Source organism: Erpetoichthys calabaricus, chromosome 3, assembly GCF_900747795.2.
Source record: "Erpetoichthys calabaricus chromosome 3, fErpCal1.3, whole genome shotgun sequence".
Taxonomy (NCBI): Eukaryota; Metazoa; Chordata; class Cladistia; order Polypteriformes; family Polypteridae; genus Erpetoichthys; species Erpetoichthys calabaricus.
Genome location: NC_041396.2, coordinates 123,313,699 through 123,331,198, shown reverse-complemented (window position 1 = coordinate 123,331,198; position 17,500 = coordinate 123,313,699). Strand labels below are relative to the sequence as shown.

Below are 17,500 nucleotides of genomic sequence, written 5' to 3'. Positions count from 1 at the left end.
GAAAACCATGTATATGTTACTTATATAAAAGCCAGATCAAATGTTATTTAGCTATATTTATTTACTTATCTTCCTACAGCGTAAAGTCATAAGTAAACTACAGAGCTTCCTCTGTTTGATCGACACAGGCATGCTTACAAAGTACATGTGTACTGAAGTGACTTTAGCTGAAGGTGGAAGCTCCACGCAACTGTTGTTATGGTTCTGCCTTTGTCCAGAAACGGTTTCATAAGCTTTATGACCTTAGTCTCGGAAATTCTTTCTCCCTTGGGGTGACTGGGATCTTTTCTTGAATAAGATCAAACACAGTTGCATAGGGTGTGTACTTTTGAGGCTAATTCCAATCAGGACACCCACAGGGTTGCATGGGAATTAAAGGCTGGACATGCAGCGCTGTCAGGGTCCTTGGGTACTGTTAGAGGGCTCTACCAGGAGAGGACAATAATTATCAGTTTCCACATAGCTCAGAAGTACTCCCAACCTGCATTGCAGGTCGACTGGAAACAGTCCCAGATTTTACTAGAAAAGAAGAACTCGCAGGGAGGACCCGGGTTCAAGCCATCTGCATCTTGATTACAAAGCAGCACTTCTTACCCCTGTACCAGCCAAGCAGGTATCTTTGAGATAGCGGTGTTTCCACTGTAAAAAATGCAAACACACACATGCATGCAAATGTCTTTACTTTGTATCGGTTGATATTTGGGTTTCAGTTTTCACACATTGACAGGAACATGTAAATTGAACAATTTATTTTTCTTTGGTTTTATTCTTGAATGAAAGCACACTTGTTTTGTTATACCTTTTGTAAGTGTGTTTATTTGATATTTAGACTTTAGTCTTTACATATTATACACTTCATGTCAACATTTTGTTGTTAGTACTCTATTACTATTTTGTGACGTGTGAGTCCCTGCCTTGTACCCCAAACCACGAGGCTGAGTCTCAGTACTTTAGCAAAACCAGCTTTATTTAACTTGAAACAGGAACAGCACAGTTATTTATTGTAGCGAGATCTACCACTCTCCTATACAGACACAGCAATCCGGCAGGATCGTGGCCAGTTTAGTGGTCAAGTAACACTGTTCTCTGCATTTATAATGTTATTTGCATCATCCATCAACGACAGTGCTTATAGCGCGATTGCGGTCACTCGGATTTGCTTTTGCAACGAGCCACTGCAGCGCTGGAAGCCTGCGGTTGCCCTGATGACAGATAAACTGTTTTCCACAAATGCGGCGATCATGCTTCCGGATGATCTTCGGGGTGTAGTCCCGTTGGGGGGAGACCCAACAGAGTTTAGAAACCTTACATCTCCCCCCTCAGCTTTGTCCACACCAGTGTGGGCAAAGTGACTGTCCAAGCCTGGCTTGACTAGGCAGGAGAGAATGTCATCATTGATGTGAGCAGTCCCGAGATGGTTGCAAACATCAAAAGCAAAAATCAGCCAACTGATAGACCACTGAGTGAGCTGGGTGTTCGTATCCTTCTGTTTGTACGACGATTGTAGCGGGGCTTTGTCAGTCACCAGGGTAAACAGTTGTCCCCAGAGATAGTAACGGATGGCTTCCACAACCCACTTAATTGCTAAGCACTCCTTTTCAATAGTTGAATAATTACACTCCCTGGGTAGCAGCTTTCTGCTGAGAAATGTGATGGGGTGTTCTTCCCCCTCAAAACATTGTGAGAGCACCACTCCTAAAACGAAAGCACTAGCATCTGTTTATAGAAAAAATTCTTTCGAAAAGTCTGGATTGCACAGAACTGGAAATGATGATAAAGAAGCTTTTAGTTCTGCAAAAGCTCTCTGGCAGGCGTCGATCCAGACAACACTAAGATTTTTTCTGCCCTTTGTCAAGTCAGTGTGGGGGTGGCCTGATAAGCAAAATTGGAAATGAACCGCCTGTAATACCCTGTGAGCCTGAGGAAGGCAAGAACCTGCCTCTGTCTTTTGGGATGGGGATATGCAAGCCCCGCCCTGCCTTGTCCATTTGAGGCTTGAGTAAACACTTCCCCATGGAATATCCCAGATAGTGGGTTTCAGACATACCTAGCTTGTACTTCTTAGGGTTGGCAGTCAACCCTGCCAGCTGTAAACTGTCAAGTACTGCCTGAAGGTGGATGAGATGAGATTCCCAGGCATTACTGCCTACGACCACATTGTCAAGATAGGCAGCCGCATATGCGGAATGGGGACAAAGGATCTGGTCCATCATTCGCTGAAAGGTCAGCAGTGCACCATGGAGACCAAAAGCGAGAGCCGTAAATTCAAACAACACGACCAGAGTGGCAAACATGGTCTTCTCACAACTAGATTCCTCCAAGGGGACCTGCCAATAACCCTTCGTGAGGTCAAGGGTGGAGATAAATGAAGCCTGCCCAAGCTTTTCCAACAGCTCGTCCACACGTGGCATTGGGTATGCATCAAACTTGGAAATCTTATTCAAATGCCTAAAATCAATACAGAACCGAACGGTCGGACTTTGAGACAAGTACAACTGGACTTCACCATTTGCTCTTGCTTGGCCGAATAACGCCTAATTGGAGCATCTTTTGAACTTCTTTGTGTATCACTTTCCTTGTTGCCTCTGGTTGGCGATACGGGGGCACCTGTATAGTAACACTGGATCGAGTGACAATCATGTGTTCTGCAATCGTCGTCCAGTCAGGTGTTGCTGAAAAGATATCCGAGTACCCCTTGATCAGCGACAGCAATTCTGCTTTCTGGGTGTCAGTTAAATCATCCCTAATAGCAACCTCAGTCTGGAGGGCTGCTGCGCCTGTGACCAGGACTTTGTGACAGTTGTGCCACTCCTTTAAAAGATTAACATGCAAAATCTGTACAGGTTTCCATCACCCAGGAATTCTGACTTTAATATTTACTGTGGACATATGGTCTTCTATCACTGCCGGCCCTTGCCATTTGGCCCGAAATTTATGTGGATTTGATGGGAACACCACCAGCACGCGATCCCCCTTCATAAACTCACGGAGTTTACTCGTCTTGTCATATTACATTTTTGTGCCTCCTGCTCGCACTATTGATGTTCTACCACAATAAAGGAAAATCTGGCAATCTACTCTTGCAGCGAAACGACTCAGTCGACAAACCTCCCCCCAGGGGGTATGTCGTGAGTCCCCGTCCATTCATCCCGAAAAATGTCCAACACCCCAGGCGGTCGCCGGCCAAATAATAGTTCAAAAGAGTTCATCATAACAGGTGCTTGTGGGGCTTCCTGGACAGCAAACAGGAGGAAAGGTACAACTGTATCCCAGGAAGTTGGATCGTCATGGGCTAACCGCTGAATCATCTGTTTTAGGGTTTTATTAAATCGTTCAGGCCATTCGCCTGTGGATGATAAAACATGGAGTGTAACTGCTTACTTGAAAAACTTTTGCATAGCTGCTTCATGATGAGAGACATAAAGGGTGTACACTGATCAGTGAGAATCTTGCAAGGGTTAGGGGGTAGGGGAGTCCCAAAAGAGTTTAGAAACCTTACAATATGCAAACATTATCTGTTTTAGTTATGTGTTCAACATTTCTTTTCCCAGATTTCCTGTCATCATAAATTTACACAAATTGTTGTAGACACGGAACACACACAAAATGTATGTATTTCAAATAATAATATATTATTTTCCTGTACAATTCCAGATACCTCACTTCCAGATAAACAGACTTCTGCGGTGAGAATTTTGTGTTTAACTTCAGCTGCGTGGTGGGTACGGCAACACATTATTGAATTTTGCATCTGACTTCAGCTGCGTGGTGGAAGTGGCAATGCGATATCAGCGTATACTCCCAACCTCTTCTCTCTCTTTCATCTGCCTTGGTGGGGGATGGGAAAGCAAGCTGCCTGCCTGATGGCGACTGACACATATGCATAAAAAAGGAGCTTAACGGTGCACAGTTGGTGCAGTGATGAGGAACTGCTAGTAAAATTAAGATGGCTCTGCATTCTAGGGAATTCTAGGGTTAACATATGATCATGAGATAACAGATTGGGTGATTGTAATAAAACTATATGTGACAGGAAAATGAAAAGGTTCAGGAAAAAAAAACCTGATGTCTACTGCAATGAAACAGACAGTGAAGAAGTCCCAGTTAGGAGGAATTAACAACAGATGGAGGACTACCAAGAAATACAATTGTAAAGACATACAGATGAAAAATGTATAGTTTGTAGTTGAGGTGAAACTGTAGTAATCTCTGCTAATTGCTGCACACCATCTACTAAAAGGCATAATGAGCTAGTGATTATGCAATTAAGAGAAAGATTACAGTGTATGTCTACAAAACAGTAAGGGAATATGGAGGACAATGCAAACAAGTGAAAGAATGCAGACATGAATCAAGATTGACTTTAGTAATCCTAACCTTGAATTAACCATTTTGAGAAAAACGATTGAAGGTGCAATCTTACATTTTCCAAAGAAACACTCAAACATTTAAGTACTGCCTCAGACACAGTATCTAAGTGGAAAAAAAACTTAGCTATAAAGGAACCAGGATTAGACACCCACAATTAATTAAAGAGCTTAGTTATAGCAACAATTAGAGATTGTTGCTTAAACAAATTATGAAATTCATTTTTGTTAATTGTGAAAAGCACATTTTCAACTACTACTGAAATAAATAATGCCATAAATAAGTAACCTTGCAAATACTGTTCCACTGCCTCCAGGAAAGGTATACGGATGTTGTTTGCGGAAAACATGTCCAACACGACTGCAAGGGATGATTTCCAGACTTCCACCACACTGCCAAACACGGAATGATATTTCTGAAATAAATAAGGGTATTTATTGTTCAACATTTAGCTCTTAAAACAAATAGAAAATATAAAAATCGTTACAAATAACTTTAATAAATATAAACCATGCAATTTGTTGTAACATTTTAAAGAATACACAAGTCAATCAATCAGTTTTAATATTATAGTGAAGGCTGGTTACACAGTGTACATGAGGGGTTTAAAATTTCACATACTTCAAATGCCGGCAAAGAAATACTTGCATATTGTGGCCTTCAAAATGAAAACATTTTTATAAATAAGGGATAAAAACCAAACTGAAAGCAGATGCTTTCATAATGGTAATGTTCAAGGAAATATAGTAATTGACATTGCAGCATATCCAGAATTTTGTATGTTAATATTGGACAGGCCTTGTTTCCTATAGTTAGGCTAACATGGCTAGAAGGTAATAATGCTGCAGTAGGAGGGGGACCTCTTAGGGCTCGTTTATTTTTCACGCTCAGAACACATACGCGCACGCATCACATACGCCACGCATTCCCAGCGTTCATTTGACATGTCCTCTGAGCAGGTCCTCAGAAATTAATGCAACACGTGCGCGCATTGCAGTACCAGCAAAAAGTCGGTGGCCGCAGTGTGATAAAAGTTGGAATGTGACGTCAGAGTCTCTGTTTACTATCTACATGTGACAGAAAGCCTCTATGCAGATCCTACGGGATCGATGTGCGCGCTTCGATGTTTGATGAATGGTTCGATGTGGTGAAGCAAAATGCCGACATACAGATGCATTTATGGTGCTTTTATATTCAAGTGTCGCATATTCCTGATCGTAATAACACATTTTAAAAGTCTCACATACCATCTTTGTGCTTTTTTTTTTTTTTTTTTTTGCAACTTCACAACAGCAACATAATGTACAGCTCCGTATTTGAGCAACAGAGAAAAAAATGAAAGACATGATGAAAAGGTGTATTTTGTGATTAAAGTGGAAATTTCAGCTTTAATCTCGAAATGTCCACTTTAACCTCGTAGTTTACTTTATGATTAAAGCAGACCGTCGTAAATGTCATCCCAGTTTTTAATCACTATGAGCTTCTTGGACTTCCTCCCAACCTGACAGCAGCGGCAAGCAGCAATAGATCACCACACAGAACACATTAACACTAGAATTACCAGAGCCTACGAAAAAACTTGTAAATCCGTCCCACCTTAAATCGCGTCTTAAATCCATTTGCACCTCTCCGCTAGAGTCCTTTGTCATCTAAATGTGCTGATAAACAAAAGCTACTAGCAGCCAGCTATTCCATCCCCCCACCGACTTAGAACGAATTTCTCCTAGCTCATGGCTTGCCTTTATTTGATTATGTGGGATTGAAGTGGAGTTTTAGAGTGGAAATAATATAGTGTTATTTGGAATACACACATTTCATGTGTGTTCTGTTCCGTTCAGTAGTCTGTGCAAACACATTTTCAAAACAGAAACGTTTTTCATATTCTAATAGTAAATGACAAAATGTAGGCATAAACTATATAACGTATGAAGCCTGAAGTCCATATATCAAAGAAACACTTTCACAAAAGGTACAAATAAGAGAACACGTGCGCTGTTATTCAAAAATATAACTGCACAAAAAAAAAAGCCGCGTTACCATGCCACATTGACACTCTTACTGCAACCGCCGCGGTGGCGTAATGGTATCAGCTTCTGACTGGGAATCAGAGGGTGGCGAGTTCAATCCCGCACGGCTCCACTTCGAGAAGTGAACTGCTCTTATTCTTACAATTTTAGAATAACAACATAAATTTGATTTCAGTCTGTAACAGCCGGTGTAACTTATGATACTGGTAAAGGTTAGCTTTTTTTTTTTTTTAATTCACTTTTCATTCTCGCAGTCGCATTCAGAATCAATCCATACAACCCCATCTGACATAAAGACGTGCTATAAGTCTGCAGTGTACCACGATGCATACTACTGCCCCCCCACCCCCCCAAAGGGTTCTGACACACAAATGCTGGCGAAGCTGCCTTCTTCGTATCTCACCGTCACTTGAAATCAGCCATTCTTAGCATTGCACCACGCAAGCTGTCGTATCAACCACCAACTGTAACTTGCTTTCTTTATTCTTGGGTTATACTCTTGAATAAAAATGCACTTTTATTTATGTAAAAACAGCTGTGTCAGATGGGGTTGTATGGATTGATTCTGAATGCGACTGCGAGAATGAAAAGTGAATTAAAAAAAAAAAAAAAAAGCTAACCTTTACCAGTATCATAAGTTACACCGGCTGTTACAGACTGAAATCAAATTTATGTTGTTATTCTAAAATTGTAAGAATAAGAGCAGTTCACTTCTCGAAGTGGAGCCGTGCGGGATTGAACTCGCCACCCTCTGATTCCCAGTCAGGGTCTGATACCATTACGCCACCGCGGCGGTTGCAGCACGAGTGTCAATGTGGCATGGTAACGCGGCTTTTTTTTTTTGTGCAGTTATATTTTTGAATAACAGCGCACGTGTTCTCTTATTTGTACCTTTTGTGAAAGTGTTTCTTTGATATATGGACTTCAGGCTTCATACGTTATATAGTTTATGCCTACATTTTGTCATTTACTATTAGAATATGAAAAACGTTTCTGTTTTAAAAATGTGTTTGCACAGACTACTGAACGGATCGGAACACACATGAAATGCATGTATTCCAAATAACACTATATTATTTCCACTCTAAAACTCCACTTCAATCCCACATAATCAAATCAAGGCAAGCCATGAGCTAGGAGAAATTCATTCTAAGTTGGTGGGGGGATGGAATAGCTGGCTGCTAGTAGCTTTTGTTTATCAGCACATTTAGATGACAAAGGGTCTAGCGGAGAGGTGCAAACGGATTTAAGACGCGATTTAAGGTGGGACGGATTTACGAGTTTTTTCGTAGGCTCTGGTAATTCTAGTGTTAAATGTATGATATTCCAACTCACTGCAAATTTAGAATCTTTAGATTTATACTTGATATCACTTTCATGATGAAATGCATTAAAATATGTATGTTACATTTTACAGATAAATCATTAATTTTGTTTAAATAATGAATACTGTTAATAATTACACACATGGGGGTGACATGGTGGTGGAGCGGTAGCACTGCTGTCTCGCAGGGAGTCACGTCCGTGGTATTCACTGCTTGGAGTTTACATGTTTTCCTGCTGGGTTTCCACACTGTGCTCTGGTTTCCTTCCAAAGATATGCAGATTTGGTGACACTAAAATGACGCTAGTATATGTGAGTACTTGTATTCACCTTGCGATGAGCTGATGCCCTGTCTAGGGATTGTTTCTGCCTCGTGCCCAATGCTAGATGGAATGGGCACATCCCTGAATTGATGGATTTAATCATTAAACATCCTTTTCAGAGATAATGCGGTAAGGTGTCATCGGAATTTAATGGCTGTTCCAGGCAACTCACAACACAGCAAAGCCAAACCTGTTCTCACCGTGATAATATCTCGCACTGCCACCTGGTGGATTCTTCCAGATTTACATAAAGTACACGCACAAGTATAAACAGTAAAATGCTTGCGTAACAGGAACGTCCGCTGCAGCATGCATCGCGTTAAGTATAAACTCGGCCTTAGAAGCAATCAACAGCGAGACACAAAACATAACGCTAGAAATTAAAAAGAGGTGTCTATTATATAATTAAATCTACAGAAAAGGATAAACACAAAGCATAAACAGAAAAAAAAACCTGCTGCCCTTCTGTGGCCTAATTAAACACTTCCAGACTAAAACAGTATATCTGGTGGTGTGACGCACTCACTTGATCAACCTTAGCTGCATACCAGGTACACCTTTACCTCCTGTCTCACTCTCGCAGACCTAGAATTTCTTCACAGCTCTGCAATAAAGCCGCTGGTTAAAACAGGTCTTCACTGTCCATACTGGCATCAATTCTGGCCAAGTTATATACTATCTATATATATAATTCACTAAGCCAGAAGACAAGTAGCCGACCATGGAAAGCACGCCGGAAGGGGCGTGGATTCCTAAGCCGCCAACAAGTAAGACACCCATGGCGCACGCAGGAAGGAGCCACGCCCACCAACTCTAAGACCATTGGATGCAACAACAACTCGCAGAGCCATGCCCACCAACTCGGACGCGACGACACAGAAAAAAAGGCGTCATTTATATTCGTCTGTCGTAGAGGCCACATGCACCTCCAAGCCACGTTGACTGTTCATAGAGGCATGTTTCTCGCGGAGGTGAATCGCCATATGCAGCGTGGAAAACGGTTTGCAAGGGGTATCCCATGGGATCCTTAAAACAATCCTTTACAACTGAGGTTAAAACACAATGAAGTAAGCTATCTTGGTTGGCTTTTACATAAAGTTCGGATTTGTTCAGATGTTCCTTTTTTTCCCCCTGTGCTTAAAACTCATTTTAAAAAAAGTGTTTATACAACTGCTGCAATGTTAGAGAGAGAGGGCTCGCCTGCTTCTGAGAGACAGAGGGGGAGGGGGCTCCCGTGCTGATGAGAGAGAGAGAGAGAGAGAGAGAGAGAGAGCGCCTGCGCATGCAGGGAGCATGGTTTTTTCCCCCCTGTGCTTAAAACTCATTTTGAAAAAAAGTGTTTATACAACTGCTGCAATGTTACAGAGAGAGAGGGCTCGCATACTTCTGAGAGACAGAGGGGGAGGGAGCTCGCATGCTGCTGAGAGAGAGCCTGCGCGTGCATCTGTGCAAAGACAATTTCCTGTTAGATTTGCCTTTGCAATGACAATTAATAAGGCACAGGGCCAAACTTTCAAAAAGATGTGAATGTATCTGCCAAAACCAGTTTTCAGTCACGGACAGTTGTATGTTGCTCTCTCCAGAGTTCCATCTTTTCATTCACTTACTGGTATGCCTGCAGGAACACGTGCAGCGAGCGAGAGAGAGCGAGCGACACACACACACGCATACAGGTGCACGAGAGAGAGAGCGCTGGACGCATAAGCATAATAATACTTCATTACATTGATATACCGGTGTTTTCAGTATTCAAAGCGCTATCCACACAGGGAGAAACCGGGAAGCGAACCCAAAATCTTCCACAGTCTCCTTACTGCAAAACAGCAGCACTACCATTGCGCTACAAGTCAGTTAAAGAATGCACCGGCCTCGATTTTGTTTTCACTTCTGTTTACAGCGATCGGATCGTAGCGTGCATTGTTGCAATGTTACTTTTCTTGGTGGCTTATTACATTACGGATGTTTCACATGTTAATTTTTTTCCCTGTGCTTAAAAGACATTAAAAAAGTGTTTCTCAACTGTGACTCCAGAACAACTCAGTACGCAAGCTATATTAAGCGTCAAACAACAAAGACTCGCTACACCTTAATGAACAAGTGCTGAAACTTATCCCTACCGACGAAGTAACTTTCACCAGCGTGGCTACCATCGTCACAGACGATCCCGCTTTCAGTCACGGACAATTGTATGTTGCTCTCTCCAGAGGTCCATCTTTTCATTCACTCACAGTGGTATCCACAAACCCACCCCATTTGGACAACTGTGTCGTTCAGCAAGTGTTCACCCATCAATACATAATTATGCGGCGTATGTTACGCAGCGGGTTGGCTAGTACAGTATATTTACCTCTGGGACACCACGACAGAACTTTCTTTTGCATTGACATTGCTCCACCCTTCCAACACACCAAGCCTTCTACAGCCTTTGAAGACCCATGTCTCCCAAGTATCATCCCTGAAGCTTGCTCTACTTAAGTGACAGCGTGGCACTATTCCTTCCCTTAAGGCAGTGGTCCCCAACCTTTTTGACAGCAAGGACCACTTTATTAGATGCAAATTTTTCCACAGACCGGTCGGGGGGGGCAGTTTTTATACACAATTTACATAACATTTCTATTGTTATTAAAGTTATTAAGCAGTTCGCATACATTTGCAATCTGAGATTTTTCTTCTTTTTTTGCATATAACAAAGACATATGCTTTACATTTGCCAATCCAACAGATTGCACATCACAAACATTAACACTGCAATCTTTTTTTCGTGTCTGCCGTTTCTATAGGAGGGTGACAATGAGTTAAATTCCAATGGATGTTTTTCAAATGTTGACAAGCAATAAGCAAAAGGAATCAATGAAAACCACAGACAACAAAAACAGAAAAAAAAAAAAAAAAAACAGTACAAGGAAAGTTCAAAGAAAGAGATTTTTTTACAATGTTTCTGTTTGGGGATCATTGTGCAAACGTGCACAACTGAGCTGCGACCACAGATCTAACTGCTCTGTGGATGATTCGTTCAAGCATTTCAAGGTCACTTCGTTGTAATGAAAGCATCTGTTGAATGTACTTCGTAGTAATGTGATTTCTATAGACTCATGTCATATGGGGAAACTGTCGGGACCATAAAAATACTTTGTTCTAATAGTCTCTCACCTCGGTCTCTCTCCTCTCTCTGCACCGCTGCAAAGCCCCGCCCGCCAAGCGTTCTGAAAAGTCTGAGTGAGTTGCCGTTGCCGGCAGTTCTCTCGCGGCCCGGCTGTCAGACGGCTGCGGACCGGTAGTGGGCCGCGGAGCGGGGGTTGGGGACCCCTGCCTTAAGGGACTGTGCACTGTCTAGTTGACAGGAGGGGTTGACATATCTGCATTTCTTGATCACATGTTCTGTATTGTCTCCAGGACAAGAACTGCATAATTCCACCCAAGGTGCAACTCTCTCACTTTCTCTCTTTCATGTTGATATTAGGAGTGGGTGGTATGGAGAAAGATGCATTCTTCTTTTGGCTGCTCCCATTAGGTGTTGCCATGGTGGATCACCTTTTTCCATTTCTTCCAGACCTGCATCTTGCTCTGTTACACTCATCACCTGCATGTCCTCTCTCATCACATCCATAAACCTTCTCTTAGGTCTTCCTCTTTTCCTCTTGCCTGACAGCTCTATCCTTAGCATCCTTCTCCCAATACACCCAGCATCTCTACTCTGCACATGTCCAACCCAACGCAATCTCTCTTCTATGACTTCGTTTCCAAACTGCCCAACCTAAGCTGACCCTCTAATGTACTCATTTCTAATCCTGTCCATCTTCGTCACACCCAATGCAAATCTTAACATCTTTAACTCTGCCACCTCCAGCTCCATCTCCTGTTTTTGGTCAATGCCACCATCTCAAACCCATATAACATACAGTAGCTGGTCTCAGTACCGTCCTGTAGACCCTCCCTTTCACTCTTGCTGATTCCCGTCTGTCACACAATACTCCTGACACTTTTCTCAACCCATTCCACCCTGTCTGCACTCTCTTTTTCACTTCTCTTCCAAAATCCCCGTTATTGTGTACTGTTGATCCCAAGTATTTAAACCCATTCACCTTCGCCAGATCTACTCTCCGCATCCTCAACACTCCACTGACCTCCCTCTTATTTACACACATGTATTCTGTATTTCTCCACCTCTCCAGGGTCTCCTCAAGCTGCTCCCTACTCTTGCTAGAGATCACAATGTCATCAGCAAACATCAGAGTTCACGGGGACTCTTGTTTAACTCTTTTAGGGCGGATGTCGACTTTTGTCGACAGGAGGGGTTGAAGGCGAATGTCGACAAAAGTCGACATCCAGGGATAGAGGGTGACAATCAGCTGTTAATGGCGACAAATCTCACTGTCACGTCACAGGCATTCCCTCTGTGCTTGGAGGAATGCTAGACTCGTTGACTCGGCAAATAAACATTGCGTGTGCGTGAGTTGCGAAATGTAAACAAAGGCAAGATGGCACCGACATGTGAAAAGGCAGCGAAGCAAGTGCAGAAAAGAAAACATTTGGCAGACGTTGTTTTGCGCATTATCGCGGAGTCGGACTCTTGATTTTTCAGAATCGGACTTTATTGGCAGTGATCAGGAGATCGCGCAAGAAAGTTAGAAGCAGGCATCAGCTGATCAGACACCAGCCGATGCCGCGCCAGCGGATCTGCTGCCAGTTGAGTGCCTTCGCGCAGCCGATGCATCTACGGCAAGGTTCGCATGGGATAAATACACATACATTGATCCGTTGAGAGCCGATCTGGCTACCGGAGTTTACAAGACGGCATGGCTTGCTTTTGGACACGACAGATCACCAGCTGCTGTACTTCAGGCTGCTCTCTCCTGATGCTGCTTTTCAGCTACTGTCAGACGAGACAAACAGGTAGGCAGAGATTTTTTTTGAATCGCAGGCTGCGTTTGTATCGCAGTCTCGTTTTTCAAAGTGGAAACCCACAACGAAAGACGAGATGAAGCGCGCTGTGGCATTACAAATAGAGATGGGACAGAACTGGTGATATAACTTCAGGGAGCATTGGTCCAAACGTGTTTTGTCCCCTGGTGGCTTAGGTACGTGCTGCTGCAAAGTTTTATTCACTTCTGTAATAAACAGAAGCAAATCCCATGGGGTGAGCCAGGCTATAATGCCATACATAAAGTTCATAAAGTTTCAGAAGATGAAAAGAGGTGACAATACGGTTTTCATGCAGGCAGAAAACTTGGTGGCAGTGGCATGGCACGATGGCAAATGGGTGACTTGTCTCTCTACAGTACACACTAACAATATATGTTAGAAAATGCAGCAACAGACAAATGAAAAATAGGCATCAAAACAACACATATTGTAAGGAGTGCAATGTGGCAATGACTGAAATTGGCTGCTTTGAGCGAGATCATACTTTGCTGTGTAAAATGTATGTGATATGTATGTGAAATCATAGAGTATGCAGGCTCATACAACATGCAAGACAGTAACATTTGTCAAAAGTAAATATTTTTTGTTGATTTGATATGTTAAACAATTGCTTTGTGTTCTTTTTTAAAAAATGTTAGTTTTTGGAAAAATATTCAGCCCTGGGAGAAAAGAAACAAAAAAAAAATTAGCCCTAAAAGAGTTATTCTCGTCTGTCAACCTGTCCATCATCACTGTAAATAAGAAAGGGCTCAGAGCCAACCCCTGATGTAATCTCACCTCCACATTGAATGCATCCGTCACTCCTATCACAGACTTCAACACTGTCGCACTTCCCTCGAACATAGCCTGTACAACTCTTACATACTTCTTTGCCACTTTCGACTTCCTCATACAATACCACAACTCCATTCGAGGCATCCTGTCATATGTTTTCTCTAGGTCCACAAAGACGCAATGCAATTCCTTCTGGCCTTCTCTATAATTCTCCATTAACACCCTGAGAGCAAACACTGCATATGTAATGCTCTTTCCTGGCATGAAACCATGCTGCTGCTCACTAATCATCACCTCCCTTCTTAACCTAGCTTCCATTACTCTTTGTGGCTCATCAATCTTATCTGCCCAAAGTTACTACAGCTCTGCACATCCCTCTTATTCTTAAAAATTGGTATCAGTACACTTCTTTTCCACTCCTCAGGGCATCCTCTCATTTTTCAAGATTCTGGTTAAAAACTCCACTGCCACCTCTCCTAAACAACTCCAAGCTTCCACAGGTATGTCATTTGAATCAACAGCATTTCCACTCTTCATAGCTGTCCTTAATTCCTTCTTGCTAATCTGTTGCACTTCCTGATTCACTATCGCCACAACATCCAACCTTCTCTCTCTCTCATTCTCTTCATTCATCAGCCTCTCAAAGTATTCTTTCCATCTGCTTAACACACTCTCCTCGCTTGTGAGTACGTTTCCATCATTATTTATCCTTTATAACCCTAACCTGCTGTACATCTTTCTCAGCTCGGCCCCTCTGTCCAGCTATTTGGTACAGGTCCTTTTTTCTCCCTCCTTAGTGTCCAACCTCCAATACAACTAATCATACGCCTTTTCTTTAGCCTTCGCCACCACTCCCTTCGCCTTACTCCTTCTGCTGTAGTTGCCCAGCTATATGGCCACTCTTCACTGCCACCCAGGGCCTGTCTTACCTCCTCCCTAAACTCAACCTTGCAGTCTTCCTTTTTCAGCTTCCACCATTTGATCCTTGGCTCACTGTTCTCCTCTTCTTGATCTCCAACCTCATCCTACAGACCACCATCCTATTCTGCCTAACTACACTTTCCCTTGCCACCACTTTGCAGTCTTCAATCTCCTTCAGACTGACCTTCCTGCATAGGATATAATCTACCTGTGTGCATCTTCCTGCACTCTTGTACGTCACCCTATGTTCCTCCCTCTTCTTAAAATACATATTCACCATAGCCATGTCCATCCTTTTTGCAAAATCCACTATCACCTGACCTCCTTCATTCCTCTCCTTGACACCATGTATCATCTTCTCATCACCTCTGTTCTCTTCACCAATATATCCATTGAAACCCACTCCAATCACCACTCTCTGTCCCTTCGGTACACTATGCATTGATTCATCCAACTCCAGAAATAATGTCTCTCATCCAATGCACACCCAACTTGCGGGGCATATGCAGTAACAACATTCATCATCACACCTTCAATTTCCAGCTTCATAATCAAAACACTCTCGACATACTGTTCCTTCAGAATAACCCCATTTCTCCTCCCATCCATACCATGATAGAACAATTTGAATCCACCTTCGATCCACCTGACCTTACTCCCCTTCCATTTAGTCTCTTGCACTCATAATATATCAACTTTCTCTTCCCCTTACCAGTCATACTGCCAACATTCAAAGTTCCTTCCCTCAGTTCCACTCCCTTTACCTTCCTCCTCCTCCTGCCTCCAGACATGTCTCCCACCTCTTCTTCTCCTTCTTCGGCCTATAGTAGCCCAATTTCTGCCACCACCCTGTTGGCTAACAGTACTGGTGGTATAGAGGTGACATGGAGAAAGGTATGGGGTACGTGGTATGGAGAAAGGTCCGTAATGATACTAAAATTAAAAATTCTGATGGATTTGAAAGTATGTTTAAAACAGAAAAGAATATACTAATTCAGATGAACTAAAAATAATTTACACAGAAAGTATTTATCATTGTTTCATTATTTGTATGCACAGTGTTGTGTGAACATCATTCTACACAGTCTAAATAATGACCAGTGTTATTCTGTGCTATCCAAATGTGGTCTCCAGTGACTGCTTTTACTGAAAGGAATTACATAGCATAAATATTGATTATCTGCTGATTTAGTTTAATCAGCACTAGTAATATTGATAACATTGGTTGATATACTGGCGGTTTGGTTTTCTGCAGTTTATGCATTTGCTAAGCACAACAAATTGAGAGATAAGCACCCTCTTTATTTAATAAAATATGATAAAAAAATGTTATATTCTTATTCTCTTGTAGCATACCTACAAACAGGTGTCTGCAATTGGTGGCTGAAGAACAACAGGAGTCCTCAATTTTATACCACAGCACGACATACAGTAGATCTTTAGGGTGGCTGTGGAAAAGGAGGATTATACAAGTCAACACTTAAATATAAGGCTATGATGACTATGCAGTGCTAACTAGTATTAAGTGTGAATGCCATTCAATACTGCATTACTGTTCTAGGATATCCATGTGTGGAATCCATTTTATGAGTATTATTATGACAGAATGGGAGCATTTAGCCAGGTTAAGGGGCGATATTTCTCTCAATGAAATTGTCACAATAGTAGCTTGCATACAAAGATGCTTTGCAACATGTTGATATCAGTTTGTATGTATGTATACTTAAGTATGTGTACTTGGTATTTATTGTCTAGAGCACAATTTGTTACAGAAGAAAATATCTCATTAATGTCAAAACAGCCATGATACATTCTGTTACTTTTGTGGTGAGTGTTTGCTGAAACCTTGAAAGCACAGCATGCTTACAGGTGTTAAGAAAGCACATGAGCTCTACTTTGGTTGTAAAATTCACCATCAAGACAAACTGTTTGCTCCTTGCATTTGCTGTGCAACTTGCACTGCCAATTTGAGAATTTGGCTCAGAGGAACTCCAAAATCAATGCTCTATGTGGCCCAGATGATATGGTGAGAACAGATGGATCTGCCATCTCTACTAAAAATAAGAAATACAGGTTAAACAATGTTATAGCGAATACTGAAGTAACAAAATTTTAAGAATAATGAATACTTTTTGTGGGTCTAGACAAACCGTTCATAGAACATTATGTTAAACGAATCTCGTTTTAACAAAATGTAAATCTCAGTATAATTAATATTTTTTTGACTTAAAATGGCCACTGGAGAGAATAATGCGATGCAAAAAATACTTAATGCTGCTCCTACACTTTCCGTGCTGAGTCTCTGGAACCTTGCAACAGGCTGTTTTAAAGAAAGAGACGGTCTGTTGTGAGATTTCAAGTCTTGGCGAGCATGTAGGCACAACATCATACACATAGCCAAATTCTGAGTCAGTGCTCCACCTAGCATCCATGTGGGTAGTTGTATTTTGTGTGGATAGTGTACTGTTCATTCGCTGTTTCATAGCGCTTCTCAAAGGGAGAAACTGTGTCAGTTTACGCTGAAAAAAAAAATGAACAATCTTGTTCAAAGTTGATTCTGGAATGAAGAAAAATGTGGCAAACGCATTTTGGAATTGCGCCATCATCTTCATCTAACAATTCGTTTTCATCCTGTATTTTCATAACTGCATTTCTATGAAATGTAAAAAAAATACACCCAACATTCTCCTTTTCATTCTGTATTCATACCTGTATTTCTATTTAAAAAAAGTTACATTTAACATCTCATTTTCAAATAAAATATTTTTTGCAGCTTAAGAATTGCCATTTTTTATACAGGTATTGTCAAGCTTGGGTCACAGAGTTGCACAAGAGATAGG

At 41.8% G+C, this 17,500-nt stretch overlaps 1 protein-coding gene across 1 annotated transcript in view; it reads right to left on the bottom strand.

Moving 5' to 3' along the window:
- The window catches only part of galnt2 (UDP-N-acetyl-alpha-D-galactosamine:polypeptide N-acetylgalactosaminyltransferase 2), a 324,782-nt gene that overhangs the window by 54,309 nt on the left and 252,973 nt on the right, over positions 1-17,500 (bottom strand). Inside the window, exon 11 of the mRNA XM_028797339.2 lies at positions 4,657-4,783. Coding sequence (XP_028653172.1) covers positions 4,657-4,783 — 127 coding nt within the window. The remainder of the gene's footprint in view (positions 1-4,656; positions 4,784-17,500) is intronic.